The sequence below is a fragment of the Sciurus vulgaris genome (assembly GCF_902686455.1).
Source record: "Sciurus vulgaris genome assembly, chromosome: 6".
Taxonomy (NCBI): Eukaryota; Metazoa; Chordata; class Mammalia; order Rodentia; family Sciuridae; genus Sciurus; species Sciurus vulgaris.
In genome coordinates, this window is record NC_136466.1 from 77,485,275 (window position 1) to 77,507,963 (window position 22,689).

The window sequence follows — 22,689 nt, forward strand, 5'->3', positions numbered from 1 at the left end:
ATATCACAATAATAACTGTGAATGTTAATGGCCTGAACTCATCAATCAAAAGACATAGACTGGCAGATTGGATTAAAAAGAAAAATCCAACAATATGCTGTCTGCAAGAGACCCATCTCATAGAAAGAGATACCCATAGACTGAAGGTGAAAGGATGGGAAAAAACATACCATGCACACAGACACAGCAAAAAAGCTGGAGTATCCATCCTTATTTCAGATAATGTGGACTTCGAGCCAAAACTAGTCAAAAGGGATAAAGAAGGACATTACATACTGCTTAAGGGAAGCATAAATCAGCAAGACATAACAATCATAAATATCTATGCCCCGAACATTGGCTCATCCATGTACGTCAAACAAATCCTTCTCAAATCCAGAAATCAAATAGACCACAACACAATAATACTAGGCGATTTTAACACACCTCTCTCACCGCTGGATAGATTGTCCAAACAAAAATTGAATAAAGAAACCATAGATCTCAATAACACAATCAACAATTTAGACTCAACTGACTTATATACAATATACCATCCAACAAAGAACGATACACTTTCTTCTCAGCAGCACATGGATCCTTCTCTAAAACAGACCATGTTTTATGCCACAAAGCTACTGTTAGCAAATACAAGAAGATAGAGATACTACCTTGTACTCTATCAGATCATAATGGACTGAAATTAGAAATAAATGACAGAATAAAAAACAGAAACTTCTCCAATACTTGGAGATTAAATAATACACTATTATATGATGAATGGATAACAGAAGACATCAGGAGGGAAATTAAAAAATTCTTAGAAGTAAATGAGAACAAAGACACATCATATCAAAATCTCTGGGACACTATGAAAGCAGTACTGAGAGGAAGATTTATTTCATGGGGCGCATTCAACAGAAGAAGTAGAAATCAACAAATAAATGACATAACACTACACCTCATAGCCTAGAAAAAGAAGAGCAGAACAACACCAAAAGTAGTAGAAGACAGGAAATAGTTAAAATCAGAGCTGAAATCAACGAAATTGAAACAAAAGAAACAATCGGAAAAATTAACAAAATAAATAGTTGGTTCTTTGAAAAAATAAACAAAATAGATAAACCCTTAGCCATGCTAAGAAAGAGAAAAAGGGAGAAAACTCAAATTACTAAAATTCGGAATGAACAAGGAAATATCACTACAGACACGAGTGAAATACAAAACATAATTAGAAGCTATTTTGAAAATCTATACTCCAACAAAACAGAAAACTTCGAAGACATCAACAAGTTTCTAGAGACATATGAATTGCCTAAACTGAACGAGGAAGATATACACAACTTAAATAAATCAATTTCAAGCAATGAAATAGAAGAGGTCATCAAAAGCCTACCAACAAAGAAAAGTCCGGGACCAGATGGGTTCTCAGTCGAGTTCTACAAAACCTTTAAAGAAGAGCTCATTCCAATACTTCTCAAAGTATTCCATAAAATAGAAGAGGAGGGAACCCTCCCAAACTCATTCTATGAAGCCAATATCACCCTGATACCTAAACCAGACAGAGATACATCGAGGAAAGAAAATTTCAGACCAATATCCTTAATGAACATCGACGCAAAAATTCTCAACAAAATTTTAGCAAATCGCATACAAAAATATATTAAAAAGATAGTGCATCACGATCAAGTGGGTTTTATCCCAGGGATGCAAGGTTGGTTCAACATCCGGAAATCAATAAATGTCATTCACCATATCAACAGACTTAAAGTTAAGAATCACATGATTATTTCAATAGATACAGAAAAAGCATTTGATAAAATACAGCACCCCTTCATGCTCAAAACACTAGAAAAAATTGGGGTAGTGGGATCATTTCTTAACATTGTGAAGGCCATCTATGCTAAGCCCATGGCCAATATCATTCTAAATGGTGAAAAACTGAAAGCATTCCCCCTAAAAACTGGAACAAGGCAGGGATGCCCTCTTTCACCACTTCTATTCAACATTGTTCTTGAGACTCTAGCCAGAGCAATTAGACAAACCAAAGAAATTAAAGGGATACGAATTGGAAAAGAAGAACTCAAACTATCCCTGTTCGCTGATGACATGATTATATATTTAGAGGAACCTGGAAATTTCACCAGAAAACTCTTAGAACTCATAAGTGAATTCAGTAAAGTAGCAGGTTACAAGATCAATGTTCATAAATCCAATGCATTTTTATACATAAGTGATGAATCTTCAGAAAGAGAAATTAGGAAAACTACCCCATTCACAATAGCATCAAAAAAAATAAAATACTTGGGAATCAGTCTCACAAAAGAGGTGAAAGACCTCTACAATGAGAACTACAGAACACTAAAGAAAGAAATTAAAGAAAACCTTAGAAGATGGAAAGATCTCCCATGTTCATGGATAGGAAGAATTAATATTGTCAAAATGGCCTTACTACCAAAAGTGCTGTATAGATTCAATGCAATTTCACTTAAAATCCCAATGATGAACCTTACAGAAATAGAGCAAGCAATTATGAAATTCATCTGGAAGAATATTAAACCCAGAATAGCTAAAGCAATCCTCAGTAGAAAGAGCGAAGCAGGTGGTATCGCAATACCAGATCTTCAACTCTATTACAAAGCAATAGTAACAAAAACGGCATGGTATTGGTACCAAAATAGACAGGTAGATCAATGGTACAGAATAGAGGACACGGACACAAACCCAAATAAATACAATTTTCTCATAGTAGACAAAGGGGCTAAAAATATGCAATGGAGAAAAGATAGCCTCTTCAACAAATGGTGCTGGGAAAACTGGAAAACCATATGCAACAGAATGAAATTAAACCCTTATCTCTCACCCTGCACAAAACTCAACTCACAATGGATCAAGGACCTCGGAATCAGACCAGAGACCTGCATCTTATAGAATAAAAAGTAGGCCCAAACCTTCAACTTGTTGGCTTAGGAGCAGACTTCCTTAACAGGACTCCCACAGCACAAGAAATAAAAGAATCAACAACTGGGATAGATTCAAACTAAAAAGCTTTCTCTCAGCAAAGGAAACAATCAGTAATGTGAAGAGAGAGCCTACAGAGTGGGAGAATATCTTTGCCAATCATACTTCAGATAGAGCGCTAATCTCCCGAATCTATAAAGAACTCAAAAAACTCTACACCAAGAATACAAATAATCCAATCAACAAATGGGCTAAGGAAATGAACAGACGCTTCACAGAAGAAGATGTACAAGCAATCAACAGATATATGAAAAAATGTTCAACATCTCTAGTAATAAGAGAAATGCAAATCAAAACTACCCTAAGATTTCATCTCACCCCAATTAGAATGGCGATTATCAAGAACATAAGCAACAATAGGTGTTGGCGAGGATGTGGGGAAAAAGGTACACTCATACATTTCTGGTGGGGTTGCAAACTAGTGCAGCCACTCTGGAAAGCAGTATGGAGATTCCTCAGAAAGCTTGGAATGGACCCACCATTTGACCCAGCTATCCCACTCCTTGGTGTATACCCAAAGTACTTAAAATCAGCATACTACAGAGATACAGCCACATCAATGTTCATAGCTGCTCAATTCACTATAGCCAGATTGTGGAACCAACCCAGATGCCCTTCAGTTGATGAATGGATAAAGAAACTGTGGCTTATATATACAATGGAATATTACTCCGCCATGAGGAATGACAACATTATGGCATTCGCAGGCAAATGGATGAAATTGGAGGGTATTATGCTAAGTGAGATAAGCCAATCTCAAAAAACTAAAGGACGAATGATCTCGCTGATAAGCGGATGAGGACATACGGGGGTGGGGGGTAGGAGGGGTTAGTGTTAGGGTTAGGGTTAGGTTTAGGGTTAGGGATAAGGAGGGTGGTAAGAATGAGGAAGAAAGGAATGTATAGAGGGAAAAGAGGGGTGGGAGGGGAGGGGGGAAGGGGAAAAAATAACAAAATGAATCAAACAACATTGCCCTATGTAAATTTATGATTTTTAATTAAAATTAAAAAAAAATATGCTGTCTTCAAGAGAATCACCTCATAGGCAAAGACATCTACAGACTGAAGGTAAAAGGATAAGGAAAAACATATCATTCACATAGATCTTGTAAACAAGCAGGGGTTTCTATTCTCATATCAGATAAAGTGAACTTCAAGCCAAAATTAAACAAAAGGCACAAAGAAGAACATTTCATACTGCTTAAAGGAACTATACATCAACAATACATAACAATCATAAATATTTCTACCCCAAACAATGGAACATCTAAGTACATCAAACAATCCCTTCTCAATTTCAAGAATCAATAGACCACAACACAATGCTGCCATTACTGGATAGATCCTCCAAACTAAAACTAAAGAAGTTACAGAACTAAAAAATATATTTAATAATTTAGACTCAACATATAGAATATTTCATCCATCAATGACTGATAACACTTTAATTTCAGTAGCACATGGATCCTTCTCTAAAATAGACCATTTTATATAAACAATCACACATTTGCATACATTTGTAATATTACATTATATTTTTAGCATCTATAGGGTTGTTGATAGCTTCCTTTCCATTGATATTGTTTGTGTGCTTACTTTTGTTTGATTGAACTTGTTAAATTTCTATCAACTTTTAGCTGTATTATTTTTGTTTCATTTCATGTATTTCTGCTCCTACTCTTTTTTCCTTCCACTACCTAATTTGAAAATAATTTGATTGCTGATCTAGCTTCTTTCTGATACAAGGCCTTTAAGTTATAAGTGTTCATCTGAGTACTGTTTCATCCCAGATTCTGATATTTTAAGCTTTTATTATCACTTTGTTCAAAGCACTTTTTATTTACTTTTCTTGTGCTTTCTTCTTTGACATGTGACATATTTATAAGTATGCCTTTTAATTTTGAAGTAGTTAAGACATAGAGGTGGGCTTTTGTATGTCTAATCATGCAGGAAGCAGAGTCTGCACAATTTGAAATTTTAAAAAAAGGTAATGGAAATGCTTTTTATATTGATTCTATTGGTTACATTTGTGTCAAAACATTTCAAAACTGATCAAATTGCATACTTAAATATGGCACTTTATTGTAGTTTAATTTTACCTCAGTAAAGCTATGCAAAAAGATTTTTTTTTGTCATAGAAAAATGTCTCCTTAGCTTAAATACTCATGCCCTGAGATGTAGAAAAATAATGAGACATTTCCATTGTTAAATCTGAGTTGTTGAAGAATAATACCAAGCTATATTATGTTTACCTATTTCACTATTATGTTATTTCAAATTTTACTGGAAATTCTATTTATAATAGCAAGATTCTTGAGGAAAAAAAATCAGTTCTTCTTCTAGTTTTCTACCCTAAGAAGAAAAATTTCAAAAAGAAATAGATTTCTATGAATGAAGCTTTTATAATTTTTTCTCCACTACAGTTTATTTGGACAGAATTAGAGAAATTTCTGAATGTAGTGAAAGTATTTTTTTTTCCAGTTTTTACTATTATTTTTGGGACCATACAGGTACCAATGTTGGTAATATAATCCTAGATTTTAAAGGAAGCACTGAACCATCAGAGAAGTTATTTAGATCAATAAGTTAAATAATCATTATCCTATCCTAGAGTTAATTTTGGGTTAATGGTACTACCATAATCAAAATACTTATATTTGAACCTGCCTTATTTTAAAAAATCTAGAGAAAAAAATTAACTGAATTTTCAAGCATATATGTAGAAAGATATTCTACAGATTATTCTTCCATGTACTTTTCTTCTCCTCAAATATTTCTTTCATTTGTTCACTAATCAACTCAAAGCTTCACGGATTCACTCAACCATTTATTCATTCATTTTTCTTCCATCCTTATGGAAGTAGGACCTTTCCCTTTAGTTCTAGATCTTGATACTTACTTGCCTACTCAATAGCTTCAAAAATATTTTACAGGTACTTCAGTTCAACCTGCCCCAAGTTAAAGCTTAAACTCAATGCCCCAACTCCCAAACAAACCCAGTCTTCTTCTGGCTTTTACCTTTTACCCATCTGCAGAAACCAGTGACCAGGAAGATGTTTTTATACCACATTCCCTGGAAGTTTTCATTCCCAGGCAATACCTTCCTTCAGTCCAGGCTCAGTACTTCACTGACTATTCTAAGGAATTTTATAAAAGAATTTAATATTTATTAAATTATAAGTCATTTTATAGTTCATAATCTTACTTTAGAAGGTTTTTTGTACAGTATACATAATAAGTGAATGATAGCTCTTTCATGTTACTTTAGTTTTTCAGAAAACATTAATTCTTCTAGGCATGATCTGTTGGCATTATTAACTAGCAACACTACAGTTTTATTCATAGGTAAGTATTAACTTTGCTCATCTACAAATCATAAAACCACCCCATTGACCCTCCATAAATTGTTGGTACATGTAATCAATGGATCTATGAATTGGATACTATTTAAAAAGTATACTTAAAGATCTATAACTTATATGGGAAACACGTGCCCAGTTGAATACAAAAACATTCAGATGAGACCCTGAGTGTCATTCATTTCAAGGTCACATTCTATCACTTTCTTTCATTTCAAGCATTATATAATTAGTCTTGTAAAATAAATGCCAGCAGTGCTACTGTTCATCTTGCTCATGGTTTTAAAACAAGCTCTAGGACAGTATTCAGCATAGAGCAGACTCCCAGTAAAAAAGAAGCTAGAAGTAATGCTTTTCTTTCATTTGGTTTATGACAGTTTTCAGCAGTACTGGTAGAATTATTAGAATTACAAAAAATTAAACACTGGAGGGTGCATTACACCCACCTGAATGAATTAAGAAAATAATAAATGAAGACCATTTATTTTGAAGTCTCTGTGAGAATATGAAGTCCTCTTTCACTCCCTTTTTTCCTTGTATACCATCTATGTCAACAAATACTCATGCCTCTACCTTCTACATATATCCAGAACAGGGACCCTTCTCAGGATCTCTACCACCACCTGCTCCCATGTTTATTGTCTCTCATTTAGACTACTGCAACAGCTCTAGAGCTGGTCTTCTTGCTCTGTACTTGTACCCTTACATTTTATTCTTAAGAAAAAAAAAAAGAAGAAGAAGAAGAAGAAGGAGGAGGAAAAGAAAAAAAAAACAAAACAATATTTGAACTGATTCTTCAAAAACCTGGGACAGATCAAGTCAGTCCTCAATGCCCCCTATCATATGCAGACTAAAAACCACAATCTTTTCAATGACTTGCAAGAGCTTCATGATCCCACTACTTAACAATGAACCTCATTTTCTGTTCCTTGATGGTGTACTTTGGACACAGCTGGAATGCTCCTGGCTCAGGGCCTTATTGCATCTGTCATACTCGGGTCCAAGAAGGCTCTTCTTACTGATTTTTACCTGGTTTGCTCCTTTATCTCTTTAGGCTAACACTGGACATAAAATAGTGCACATCTCCACTATCCCATTCCCTTCTTATTTTACTCTCCTCTATCTCATGTGTGCTTCTTTGTAAAATTTTAAAATTTTGTGTTGTTTTGTAAATACACTCATTCTCCACTTTCCTTCACTTCTGTCAGTTCTATGAGGGCAGAACTCTGTTTCATTTACTACCATAGCCACAGCATCTAGAAGAGTGCTTGGCTGAAACATAATTCATTTTGGTAACATTTAGCTAAAAGGGTAATAAGAGTAAGGTAGTAGACCATGGAAAAGTGGGCTGGAGATAGAAACTGCCTAGAGACACCTAGTCTTTTAGCTTTGCTTTTTGTACAAAGTGAGAATGTGACCTGTTGACACTGATTATAGTTTGAAAACCCACTAGAACCCTATGTCTAAAATACTACATTCAATAAAACTATAAAAATTTAAAAGTGCCCCCTTATAATGGTGCCATAGGTTCCATTGTAGTATAGCAAGAAAATAAGCTTCTTGGATTCATCAAGGCCCCATCCTGTTTAAATGACATCACTAGAAACTCTAGGGGCCATGATTAAAAAAAAAAAGAAAGAAAGAAAGAAACAGTGTATTTTCACTTTCTTTCTGTAGTCCTCCTTTTCAGAAAAGTTTCTCTGTTTTTAGATAACTAGATAACAACATAATTTAAAATCATATGGACCTGTGTGGTCTCTTCTTGCTAAGTTATGAACTCCTTAAAATGCTATAGAGATATTTCCTAATGGAGAGTGTTGACATACTCCTTACTAAATACTGGTATTCTTAACTAGATGTTGGTATTCTCAGTACTGAGAAAGTGAGTCATGAACAAAATGAAGTAAATATCTTTATGGAGTTTCCACTTTAGTTGGGAGAGATAGGCGAAAAAAAAAAGTTAATCAGTATTTCATATATGTGCGTATGTATGCATTACACATGTACATACATGCATATCTATACATACATAGCCTATGTTTATACTCATTGACTTATGATGGGGTTACATCTCAATCAATCTATTGTAAATAGAAAATACTATAAATAAAAAATACAATTAATACACCTAATCCACTGAATGTAATAGTTTAGCAAAAAGGGAGCATAAAGTATAGGTTGTTTACCCTCATTAGAGGTGCAGATCGACAGTATCTTACTACATTTTGGTAAATCAGGAAAAGATCAAAATTCAAAACAGTTTCTACTGAATGCATATCACTTTCACACCATCATCAAGTCTAAAATTGTAAGTTGAATCATAGTTAAGTCAGGGGTCATCTGACATTTATTTATGCTAAAAAATTTAGTATAAATTTATGTTATACTAAAATAAATGTCAGATGATGGTAAGGAGTTGGACAAAGCAATGGGTAAAGATTGTAGGGTATGCAGAGGGGGGTATGAAGGGAGGAGCTTGGTCTCCTGCCTTTTGAATGGACTTGGTACACACTAGGATTCAAGAAGACTGTGTGGACCAAGTGCAGTACCTACACCACAAAACTGTGGGAGTCATTCAAGAAAAATGTGGAGATAAGTTCCTACAACAAGGACTATGAATCAGCATTTCTCAAGTGATTTTTACTTCATAAGAGAGATTCATACAGTTCATATTTTGTAAAGAAAAGAAACTGGGAAACATATCTAAACACATAGTTTGTTTTGTTTTGTTTCATAATCCTTACTGTCAATACTGAATAGTCTTGACTTCTCTCACTAGCTGGGCACTAGACAAATTATTTGTGGCAATATGTTCTACTGTGAAATGGTGATAAACAGTATCAACCTAATTAAATAGAATTAAGTGAGATAATGAACGTACTTGGCAAACAGTGGACATTCAATTAACGTGAAACAACCATCTTTTGGGAAACCTGCTTAGTACATGTCTCATCCTCTGGGAACTACCCCTAACACAGAGATCAGCTCCTCCAGCTCTTTGTAAATAGTGGCTTGCACACTCTTCTCTGCCCAAGCCATGTTTTAGATTAAAACAAGTGTAGATGTTTAATGTAAAGTAGGTCCATCAAATCTCTGTCAATTTGAAATTTAAATTCAAGGGTTAATTAGCTTTAGATGCTGGGTCTAGCAGATTGTCATACTGACTCAAACATCCTTTGGGATCTCTTTGCAAATGTTGCAGAGGATGTAGTGTTTAGAACAAGAAGGAACTGAAGCAGCAAGATAGCAAAAAGCCTAACAAAAGTCCAACTGAAAGACAAAGATGCTGCCTTGGTCCCTCACTGCTTCCCAGATCTGAGGAAGGTTTCAGGGACTCCTTGAACTCTGTCATTCAGTTCTGTGAAATAACATTTTTTTTTCTTTCTTAAATCTATTTGTTAAGTTAGCTTAAGCAGTTCTGTTTCTTAATCAAATATGCCTTAGGAGAAAAACAGTTAACTCTAGCCTATTTGTAATTGTTTAATGTAAGATAATATTTATTGATACTCTAAATCCAAACTGTACTTATTGTAATTGACTGAATAAAAGTCAGAAATAATGAGTATGAGGTGCCAGTCAATTTTCTCACCCATCATTTCTGCGAACATAAAACAGGACTAGCCCTAATGAGACCACAACATAGCTTTGAACTGCTCCTAGTCACTTCTTTTCCTCTCCTCTCATTCTCAAAGACTTTCAGTCTGTTTACTGAAATGCCTTGAATTCTAAACAGAATCTTGCATATGGTGCCTCTTTCTTACCAGTAACCATATCAAAACTCACCTGTCCTCTGACCCTTTACCCCAAAACTCTCATTTTTGTTTTCTAAGGAAGCAATTAGATGCTCTGGTACATTAAACTAAGCCAACATGTTAATTGAGTCTAATATAAAAGAAGGCCTCCTTTGCATTCCTTCAGACACATGTGACTTTTGGGGAAAATCTTTTAGTTAATAAAATTACTCGTGGGACATTCATACACTGAATAAAGAAACAGAAGAAATAATTTTTACAAAGGTATTCTTATGATATCTCTTGGGTGATAATTGCACTGAATAAACAAATACCAAAGTGCACTAGGAAAAAAGGGTTAAACTAGAGAAGGACCATATAATTTTGATACATTTAAAATTACTGAGCAGTTCTCTCTGCAGTGTACTAAAATTGGTTTAGAAGCTAAAAATGAAAGTACAGCTCAATATATTCAAAATTGTAATCAAATGTTTGAACAAGAGAATCAGTCATAAATGCTTAGTCAACTAACTGAGATGATCACATCTCTATGCTAATCCTATGCTTTTAACTAACAGATAAAGCAGAAGGGGCTATCTAAATAACAGTGCATAAAAAATGAAAAAAATAAATTTTCAAGCTCTAATTAAATGGAACTACAATAACACAATATTATTGTGTTTCAGCAACTGTTCATTAGGAAACAACCGGAATACAAAATATGTTGGTATGTCTTTCCAGAACACATTTCAAAGGCCTCAACATCCTCTTCTGTTTTCACTCATGATCATAAAGAGTCCAGATGTTGAACATAATAAGCTGAATTATCACACCAAGTACCACGCCTAGCCTTCTGCCCCAAGTCTCCTGATTGATCAAAAGATACCTTTACCGTGGAAGAAATGGGCTCTAGAACATTCACATCTGCCACTTTATTTTAACGTGATCTTGGGAAAAATATTCAAATGCCCTAACTAAGTTTCCTTAAGTGTATAATGAGCTCTCCTATGTAAAATTACCTTAGCAACAATAACTTGTTGTTTTGAAAATTCATTCTTTTACCTTTAAGTATCAGGTGTGGTTCCAGGCTCTTGGAATCAATGTGAACACAACTAAAAATAATTGCCCTCATGAAGCATATATTCTCAGACCCTGTATCTAAAGGACTTAGTGTGTGGTATTCACTAAGCTCTCAATAAATGTCTTCTGTTAGGGTTACAGGTTGAGAATGCCCAATTTAAAAATCCAAAATCTGAAATGCTCCAAAATCTGAAACTTTGAGTACTAACAAGACACTACAAATACAAAGTTCCACATATGACCTCACAGTAGGGTCTGCAAGTGCAGGTATGCTAAAAATATTGTGTAAAATTACCTTCAGACTTTGTGTAAAAGTTATATAAGAAACATAAATAAATCTCATGTTCATACTTAGGTCCTATCTCCAAGGCATTTCATTATGCATATGCAAATACTTGAAAATGTGAAAAACACTGAAATCCAAACCACTTCTAGACCCAAGCATTTCAGATAAGGGTTACCCAACTTGTACTAATACTAGAAGGAGAGTAAAACATTGGCACTGAAATGACAGGTATTAGGTTGGAATGGAGTCAGCACATCTAAGACCTAGCAGTGGCACTGCCACGAATTATCTAGGTGACCTTTATTTAATTTCTCTTGACTTCAATTACTTAAAAGTGGTTCTAAGGTACCTTATATTGAGTATATGGTGGATCATGAGGGACAGAAATGATGACAAGTTCAAAAACATCAAAAATATTGTATTTTATGCTTCATGTATTTCATGTTTATTTTCTACTTATCTTATTTAAATGCATGAAACAAACAAACAAACAAAACCTTTAGTACATTCAAAGCTTAGAAAGAAATCAGATACTAGGCAATCAGTTGCACTTAAAACTGAGAAAAAAAATCCTTGGAGAAAAATGCTATAAATGCTGGGCCCAGAAGGTTATATCAACTCAAATATCATTTTGGATCCGTTTGCAAATGGGGTAGAGGAATAGAGTTTTCAGTCAGAGGGAAATGAAGCAGCAAGACAGCAAGAAGAAATAATAAAAGTTCAAGTTATTGTTGTGGGAAGAGAAAAAGAGATGGTTCCTTGGTATCCCTGCTTTCTATTGCTGAAATATGAAGTCTCCAATAAAAAAAAAAAAAAAAAAAAAGGCAACATCTTACTTTTATCCTAAAAAGTACATAGGCTTAAGTCTTAATTATTGGATGAGACAATCTCCTTGTAGAACACAGATGTGAATTGCAACATTATTCCTTTATGGGTAATCTTAACTATCCTAAATTAGTTTTTTCAGTGAAATTTAAAAATAAGATTGGTCTCATACCTATACCTCTCACAAGTTATATATTTTTCAGGGTTTTGTGAGTTTCAATTAGTTTTTTGGCATTTCAACTTTCTTAAAATAATCTGAATGTATATTTCCCCCAGCCTAGTCAAATTAAAATGACCTACATGGCTCTTGGTGAGAATAATGTTGTTTTCCTGACCCAGGCTACCTCCTTTGTAATTCTCATCCAGATAATACTGAATTATTTGAAGTCCTTGGTTGTCATGGTCTCTCATGCAAAACACTAACTTGATTTCATCTTTTCTTCACCTGGAATGTTCTTTGCCCTTCTATTCAAGGACACACCCATCCATCATGTCTGACTCAGTGCCCTCTGCAAAGCTTTCCCTGGTTTTCTCCACAAGAGTCCTCATACTAACAGGTCATATTAGATGTTCTCAATATTACTCCCCAAAATTTTTGTACCTATTATCACAAAATTGATTATCTCTCTGTATTATTATTTTTTCTTATGTCCATCTGAGGACAGCACCATGTTTTTCATGTTGGTATTAACCTGGCACATAGTCAACAACCGTCCATATTGTGTATTCCTTATCCGAAACACTATGGACCAAAAATATTTCAGATTTTAGATTTTTAATCCAAAGATATTGTGGGGAGGGGACCCAAGTATAAACACAAGATTTAATTGTGTTTTGTATACATTGTGTATATATAACCTGGAAGAAATTTTGTATAATATTTTTAAAATTTTGAGCATGAAAACAATTTCATAGTGTGGGAATTTTCCATTGTGGCATCATGTTGGTGCTAAAAAGGTTTCAGACTTTGGAGCATTTCAGACGTTGGATTTTCAAATTGGGAATTTTCAAATTGAATTGGCTATATCATTGCTTTCAATGAATATGCAAACCCCTATTATTTCTAATGATATAAATATGGTCCGATAGGATTTAATTTGTAAAGTTGTTACCTTACTCTACAACAAAAACATCACTGTGATAGAGCAATCAAATGTGAAGAGAAATCAATAAAAAATTGAGGAAAAAAAATCAGATTCTGGCTCATTCTTCTTTGGCCTCCCTCCCTGGGGACAAGAGGGATGAGGAGAAATACCTTTTCTGGTATTGATAGTGACAAAGAATATCATGAAACTAAGAAATGCTCCCCAAGCTCACGATAGCTTATGGTCTTTAACTCTAATATATGGCAATAAAATGTTTAAGTTTCCATAGATATACCAAAGAAAAATGGCACAAGACCAACTTTGAGAAATAAACCCAAATTTTAGCAAATCTTACAATAGGATTTATCACAATAAAAACATCAATGCCATTACCATTTAAATCTAGTATAAAGTTACCCTGAATCCATCTAACTTCAAAATTAGTCAGGTTTCACATTCATTATAGAGTGATATCCAACAATCTAATAACATGCTATTTTCACACACACATACATTGCAAGGCTTATCAGGATATTTCAGTAGTCAAAGAATAATCAGGAAAGAAAATTTCACAATGGTCTACAGAATAATTATTTAAAAATGTAGTTGATTAAAAATAAACTTTATAAAAAAATCTAGATATTCCCAAGTTATAAACAGAAATAGTAATAGAAACAGTATCAAGAGAACCCTCCTGGAAGTTAAATGAAAATTATACTTTCCAAATGCAGATTCTTTCTTAATGCAATTTATTTCCATTTTCTAGCTGTCAGCCCATTTTTCTATAATAAAATATCACTCTGTTCTTCTCATAATAGTTAATAACATAAGACTAAAGAAAGAAAATGTGTTCCTCAAGTTAAAGACTATTTTGGGGGCAGAAACAAATATTTTCATGTATTGAGTTCCAGTGCCCTCTAATCAGTAAACAGGATAAAACTTACCAGTTAATATAATAAAATTTAAGGCATATTTTAAATTTCTAGTTGGATTTGTTGAATATAAACTTAACAATTCATAGATATGCATTTATTTTAATACTATTTTATGATGTCAAAAATGGGACTTAATCATTTTGTTATATGAAGAACTAAAGTCTTAATAATGGTTTACATTATATTAATTTATTTTTTAAATACTTGTTAGAAATTTTTCCAAAGAGGGAAATAAATTTTAACTATAGTTAACAACACATTTTTCTTTGATATTTTTTGATAAAGTATCTTGAATGTATTTTTTTTACTTTAAAGCAAATAAAATCTCATTGCAATTACTACTACTGCCCCCAAAGAAACAGTTTCACAGGTTCATGCATGCAGAATTCACTACTATAAAAATTCAACATAAGAATGCTTCATTTTCTCAATACAAATCCATACATTGGTTAAAAAAAATTGAAATGATAAGAAAATGAATTCATTCAAAAGAGCATTTATATAAGTTTGAAAAGGAACAAAAGACCACTAGTAGATACATTAAATGCTTCCGGTACTCATGATTAACAAAGGAAATGAGATAGCAGATAGTTTAGAAGAATTCAAAGGAAGTGATACAAAGAAAAATATTACACTGTTGTTATATTATGGCTAGTGAAAATCAAACACTTAAAAAATTTAGAAATATATTTAAGAGACTGAAGAAAATTAAAAAAAAAAAAGAAGGTATTCTATGTCCAGGATGACAAATTTGGATCTTGAGTATTAATGCCTGTCAGACATGACTAATTGATTACTGATTCTTTGTAGCTGATTTTGGAATCTTTCTCAGCACATACCACAGAGAGCCACTACCAAACACTAAAAATTGGCACTAACACCGAAACCTATTCGTCAAACCTGCTCTCAGTGACACAGTTCAAGATGTTCAACTGGGAAACCTTCCTAGCCTGATAAATGGCACAGGTCTGTGCACAAGCTGCTAAAATATGTGATCAAGCAAAAATTGGCTTACAAAAATTTGTAAATGCATGAAAAAAAATCTTAAAAAGCAAAAATGGGGAAATAACACTATAGAGAATAATGTTATGATAGGAGACAGGGATAAATCTTTAAAAACAAATTGCCACCTACAATCTAAAATGGCTTCAATTCTGATTTTAAAAAAAAAGTCATAAGTCATCCATTTGTGAGGAAAGTAGTCACTATAAGTAGCAAGAAATTACAACAATGGTTCCCTCTATTGCAGTGCAGCAGAAAGTAAAGAACATTATTGGCAATTGAAAATTTAACAGAATAATTTCAATAATTGATTATTATGATTCAAAGTCATAAATGTCCTAACAGTCTAAAAAAAATTTTTTGTGACACAATGAATAACTACAATAGATATTTTCATGAGATATTTGATACACACTATACCTCAATACCTCAGCAAATAAAACTGCAAAATTTCTATAAAGGTAAGAACAATTTATATTCATAAAAAGTGTTAATTTCTAATGAAATCAATTCTTATCCAGACTCAAATGCTTTTTAAGTCTTCCAAAATAAAATCTTAAGCAGGGCTCAGTGGCACATGCCTATAATCCAAATGACTCAGGAGACTGAGGCAAGAGGTTCTTGAGTTCAAAGACAGCCTCAGTGACTTAGCAAGGCCCTAAGCAACTCAGTGAGACCCTGTCTCTAAATAAAAACCAAACCATTGTCTATAAAACAGTAAGCCAGACCACTGTGCATAATTAGAAAGTTTACTAAAATCTCCTTTGAAATAACTCATATGCTAAAACCGTTTACTCTTGACCAAATTCACTGTCATGAATTGTTGTATTATTATGCTTTTCCATGATTTTGAAAAATGAGAACAGGAAACACATGAAATAATTTTTTAATGACAAGGCAATTATTATAATTGTATAATTATAATATATAATTTTAGTACATTCCATGTCACTGTTATTCATGATTACCATAAGAAAAATTCTCATTAAGAGATAAATCATTGTCTAATTAGGTACTTACCTCAAGTGAGAGGGAAAATAAGTGCTTCTCTGAACCATATCAACAACTAACAAAGAATGCTTTCACACACAATATAAAAACCAACAAGAAAATATGCTTTATGGAAAAAATGTACTGCTGCATTGTAGAAAATATATCAGTTTTCTAGCATTTATTAATTAAATTGGAAAGTGCTTTAAAAACATGTTCTCCTTACCTGTGTATACAGTTTTTACTCTCGAGATATAACATACCAGCAGCAGCATCTAGGGAAAATTTCACCAACTGTTTGAGTTTTAGTTCATCCTTCTTCTTTCTCAGAAAGGAGAGGAAGTCACCTCCTAAAGTAAATGACAGAAGAAGAATGAAACAAAATTATGATTAAAGTCACATTTATATCCTATAAGGATATCAGACAGAACAAAAAGCATTACACATTTGGAATTGATTTTGACCCTCTTTGGCCCCAGTCAGCTTCTTGCAGAAAACTAAGAGAAAAGAAAACATGAAAAGAACACATCTTATTAGAAAGCAGATACCATAAACTTTCAAATACCTCAAGTGCTTCACTTGTATATTACTCAAGGTATAATAATATTTAGTCAAAACCATACTCGTCCCTTTTATCATTATTTTTACTAATTTGTTTTACTAAATTTGCTAAGAATTTTATTTTCTAGAATGCAAAATAAAATATAATTGTGAGTTAAAATGAAAAGTAAATGATATTGGATTAGTTATTAGATTCAGTAATTAATTAATTCAGTAATTAATTTAAAAAAATAAAACTATTCAGACTACTTTATCTCTGCACCAGAGTAAAAAATAAATGTTCTTATTTTGATGAGATTTAGACCCAGACCTGGATTGCACTCTTGTTCATCTAGTAAATTACAATGATGTCTTGAAAAAAGTTAGGATGTGATGGTCAAGACAAATAGAACATGATCCAAATTAATTGTTAATCAGTTTGTGAAGTTTTCAAAAAGGTGAATTTGATTTTTATATTTTCTTTATCCAACAGATGCAAAATATTATATACATGCATCGATATAAAAAATTATAGTTGAGATATTTGAAATTTTTATTACATTGAGTCTTAGAAAAACTACATTCTTATGGTACATCTCAATTTATATGCAAATTTTCATCTGAAATATTTGATCTACATTTTGTTTCATAAAACTTACACTTGAAAAATAGATTCACCAACTTACATTGTTCCAAACTTGTTTAACATTTTCAATAACTGATTTAATATCAATTTTTAAATTTAAATCAATGAAAATTAAATTGATTTAAAATTCTGTTTTAGAATCACTAAACACATAGCAAGAGCTACATATGGTCACTGATTATCATATTGAATAGTGCCACATTAAACTTTGCATTCATTCTTAACATAGCTTTAAAAGCTATGGGTTGGTTAGTTTATATAGTGTATTGCTCTATATTTAAGAATTTAAATTATGTTAGAATTCATGTTCACTAAAAGCAACCATTCACACTTTCCCTATTAGGCCCCTAAATATTAAACCAGAATTTTAAAAGAGGGATTAGCATCTTAATTGCCATTTCCTGCACCTTTTTGCTCTCTTCACCAGGCATGTAGGATTCCTTAAATAGAAAAGCTGTAAAGTCTTAAAAACTTTTTCTTTAAAAAGAGTACCAAATAAACACTTGTCTCTCTCCTTAAAATATTGTCTTTTTCTAATCTCTTCTCTTACAAATCAAGTGTAAAACAAATTTGGGTGGGTCATTTACAAAACCAATAAACTTTTTACCTTAATAATAAATTTAATGGTACCAGAAAATTTTTTATTTAAGAACTTAACTTAAAAATTTGAACAAAACTCAATTTCAACAGTAAACAACAAAAGTAATCACTAACTTCTCAACATTCATAGGTACGAAAAATACCTGTTAACATGGACTTGAAATCAATATTCAGGTAAGATATTATTTGGATCAATATTCATATATTAATTTTTTTTCTGAATATATGTTGGCCTGTTTTAGAGACAGTATACCCTTGTGGTTCTGAAACCACATAGCATTCTACTTAAACTACAGAATTACTTTCAAATAAAAAGATCTCTTCTGCAATTTGATTTAAAAGAAGCACATGATATAACCCAGTATTCTGTGGAATCCTGATATTATTTCTTTCCCAAGTTAGCTCCTATTCAGCACTTTTTCATCTGCCTCTTACCCTTTTAAAATTTACTTCTTCATATAATCCTCTTTGCACTCCTTATCTGTTACCCCAGACCATAAGCTCTTGGAAAGAATTGTACCTCTGTTGGTAAATATTTGTTATTCAATGTTATTAAACTATTATTTAACAAATTATTAAATATCATTATTTGGTAACACATGATATATTCATAAACAAAAACAAATAGCATCAAAGACTGAGTGAAAAGTAATGTCAATTCATTAAGCACTGGAAAGTCAGGGCTATGGTTATTTCTAGATGTGACACAGCCAAAGATTCAGAAGTAATTTCTGATCATCTCATCATTAAACCAACAATATTTCTGCCTTTGAACACACTCTTGCTTAAAATAAATATAGGATGTAAACTTAAAATGTTTCCAGTTTAGTTATTCAAGTCATGGGCAAGGTGATCTTAAGGACAGGAGCAGAGCTACAAAGATTTCACAGGCCCAGTCAGCTTCTTGCAGAAAACTAGATGGAAGCCAAGACTTCCATAAAAACTAAATAATTATGATTCAGGATGAAAGTCCAAGTCTTGTTCAAGTGCAAGCAGTAAGAATACTGCAGTAAGAAGTAAACTGCCCAGCAGGGAGAGTATGGGACTAAATTTGGGATAACCAGAATATAATTGATATAAAGTTAACATATTCCTGTAGGTACAATACTTTATTACCACCATTAAGTGAAGAAAAATGGATAAGGTCTTTACTACTTTCTCTGAGGTTAGTTTAAAGGAAAGAGCCCAGGCCCTGCAACCTGTTCTTCTGTCATTTTTACTAAGTGTTAAGTTAAAAAACTTAGAATTTGTGATACATATAATACTCATACATGAGGCACATATGTATACACAGGTATATGCACTTATGTATACACATGTGACTGGATGTATATGGCATAGAGTACCCTAACTTGTCCAATGCAGTAAGGATTTTGTGCTCAATAGAGGCAAAAGAAGGTAAATTCCCTTTTGTAATTCTGTCTTAATAAGGCTTATTTCTATAACTGTATGCCGTACATTAAACCAAGATAGCATGATTATTTCCTAGAATCCTACAGTAATGATGAATTTCTAAGAATATCTTTAAAAATTTTTTTAGTTGTAGATGGACACAATACCTTTTATTTATTTTTTTTATGTGGTACTAAGGATCAACCCCAGAGCCTCTCACAGGCTAGGCAAGCACTCTACCACTGAGCTACAACCCCAGCCCTGACAATGCTTTTAATAATCAACTTTTGGTTTACTCTGGAGAAATCATTACATGGTGAAAACAGTCATGAAGTCAGACTCACTTGGGTCTGACTGAACAATGTGGTTTGGGGAAACTTTTTTAATCTTTCTAAACTTCTATAAAACAGGGACTTAATGCCATTTATTTCTCAAGATGACTTTGAAACTAAAATGTATCTACAGCATTAGGCATGTGCCTAGCATGTAGTATACACTACTACTTATTATTGCTGAAGTTATTTTGCATTAAAAAATGAGGATGAGTTGTAGGAGGGATGGTGGCTTACAGTCCTCATTTATTTTCCCCCTTAATTGCTACAATTTCCTTTACAGAATTGTCCCCCACCCCATTTTAGAAGGCATTAACCTCACAGAGTGGTCCTAGATTGGTGTAACACAGTCAACAAAATCCTTTCCTCTATCTAAACGATGGGTTCAGGAAAAGGCACATGGCTTAATTCAGGTCAGAGACTCAAGGAGATGATTGAAGGGTGAAAGAAACTTTTTGAGAGAAGAAGTGCAAATGGAAGTGAACAAGGCAGCACATAATAAGAACTGGCACTCTTTGGAATGACGCTTTCATAGAAAGCAGAAAAGAATAAAGAAAAGAGGCTAGCTTTGCTAACATTGGAGCCAACAGATCACAGGCTGACTGAAGCCTAACTTTAAATTTTTCAATTAAGTGAATCAATAAAATCTCTAGAATTTTTGAATACATCTTCTGTACTAGCAACTCAAAGATAACTAATGGGCATACTATCTATATCAAAAGGTAGCTCTGAGGATTAAAAAGAGATAATGTATATTAAATTTCTAGTACAGGTAGGGAACTCAATAAAACCAACTGCTTATGATTGTTTGCAGCTAAATTTCAATAAGAGGATAGAAGGTTGGTATTTTCAATAGCTCCCTCTAAAGATTTCTATTACTCCATGCTATGAAAATTTGATCTTACCTGTTTTTTCAGTATTAATGGGGCTCTGAGGAACTGATCGTACTTAATATAAACTCAGAGAAATTATGTAAACAAGAATATTAATCTATTAGTTTATAATTAAAGAAAAAGGATCATCAGAGCAATACTATTAATAACGTCTTGTCATCAAATCAGAGAGATCTTAATTCATCTTCAAATAACTTCAAATAACTTCAAAGTTTATTAAATTAAGAGATACCTGTCCCCAGTGATAGATAAAATGTATAATTCATTACCCTTGTTTTTAGGATATTAATTTGCTCCCTGAGAAATTTGTTTGGTTCAGTTGTGTTCAATTATACATTTAAAAATAAGCCAGTACTCAAAGCAAATATTAAATAAGAGACCTATTTTAAGGCCTCCATTTAAGTAACTGTTCAAAATTCTTGTAAAAAGTTTTGTTCTTTAATCAGAAGTAATAAGAATTCTGGCTGTTAGCCAGCCCATGGGAAACAAGGGGAAATCCATATGGTAAGCATAAACAATGAACACTGACTCAAATTGTATTCCATGAAACAGAATAGATTTTCTGTTTACAATAGGATGTACGTTCAAACAAGTTAATGAAGAAAGGACCAATAAACACTGTAGCAAACATTATTGACTGCTACATAAAGGGTAGTTTATGAGAGATGAATTGCACAGAAAGAAAGATTATTCAAGGGAATGCTCAAGCTGGGTGATCATAGCTCATACTAAGAATCATCCATAGAAATAACTAGAACATTCGATCTGCAAAGACTCAGTAGATATGGGTCAGTTTGTGGGGAAAACAAAGAATAAGCTGAAAGAAAAGCTGAAAATGACTTCAACAATCTATTGGCTTTCCCAACTCATTGTCTTCTTTTTAAAGAGGCACTTATTAAATAGCTTGCTACCCAAGTAACAGAATTCAGCTAGCCAAAAAGCAGAGCTGTACATGTGAGTTTCCCCAATTCTGGCATTAGTCTTTTCAGATAAGATTCCTTAATGGAAGATCCAAGATGGCGGACTAGAGGGTGACTGCATCTCCCTTGCGCCAGAACTCAGGATTCAAGAAGGGGAGGTATTGCGAGACTCTGAACAACATAGAGCCACAGGGTGAGTCTCTCCCACTGGGTGAAGCTCGGCCCTGTCAGCAGGCCAGGACAGGGGCAGCTTCTTGGAGCAGGGCAGGGCAGCAAGAGTCTTCCCCAAGCAGCTCTGCTCCCTCTGGTGGCAGGCGCGATCCACAGCCAGTTTCTAGGAGCAGGCTCGCCCAGTGAGAGCTTTTCCACACAGAACCAACCCCAAGCCATGAACCTAGCTGCGGACCCGGCCACAGGCAGCTTCTTGAACCAGGGCAAGGCAGCTAGAGACTTCCCCAAGCAGTCCTGCTCCCTCCCACGGTAGGCCCAGTCCACAGCCAGATTCTCAGAGCAGATCCGCCTGGTGAGAGCTTTTCCGAACAGAGCCAACCTCAAGCCCTGGACCCAGCGGCGGGCCCCGGCCTGCTGGCAGCTTCTCGGATGGGGGCAGGACAGCAAGAGACTTCCCCAAGCAGCCGTGCTCCCTCAGGCAGCTGGCAGGGTCCACAGCCAGCTTCTTGGAGCAGGCTCGCCCAGTGAGAACTTTTCCACACAGAGCCAACCCCAAGACCTGAACCCAGTGGCAGGCCCCAGCCCTCAGGCGGCTTCTGGGACCAAGGCAGGACAGGGAGAGGCTTTCCCCAAGCAACCTGGTTCCCTCAGGCGGGGGCAGGCCCTGTCTATAGCCAGCTTCTAGGAGCAGGACCGCCCAGTGAAAGGATTTCAACACAGAACCAGCCCCTAGCCCTGGACCCAGTAGCAGGCTAGGGGCAGCTTTCTTCTGAAGCACTGCATTATCAAGTTACTCCAAGACTTCAGGCTACTGAAGGCTGGGAGGTGACATACTGAAAATCTACTGGGACACTATAAGCCAATAGAGGAAATCTGCAATATCTCAGAGACCCACTGACATCT

General features: G+C 34.1%; 1 protein-coding gene across 5 annotated transcripts in view; it reads right to left on the bottom strand.

The window, feature by feature from the left end:
- The window catches only part of FER (FER tyrosine kinase), a 513,195-nt gene that overhangs the window by 89,260 nt on the left and 401,246 nt on the right, over window positions 1–22,689 (bottom strand). For all 5 annotated transcript variants that reach the window (XM_079143515.1, XM_079143514.1, XM_079143517.1 and 2 more), the window contains one exon: window positions 16,519–16,642. In XM_079143515.1, coding sequence (XP_078999641.1) covers window positions 16,519–16,642 — 124 coding nt within the window. The remainder of the gene's footprint in view (window positions 1–16,518; window positions 16,643–22,689) is intronic.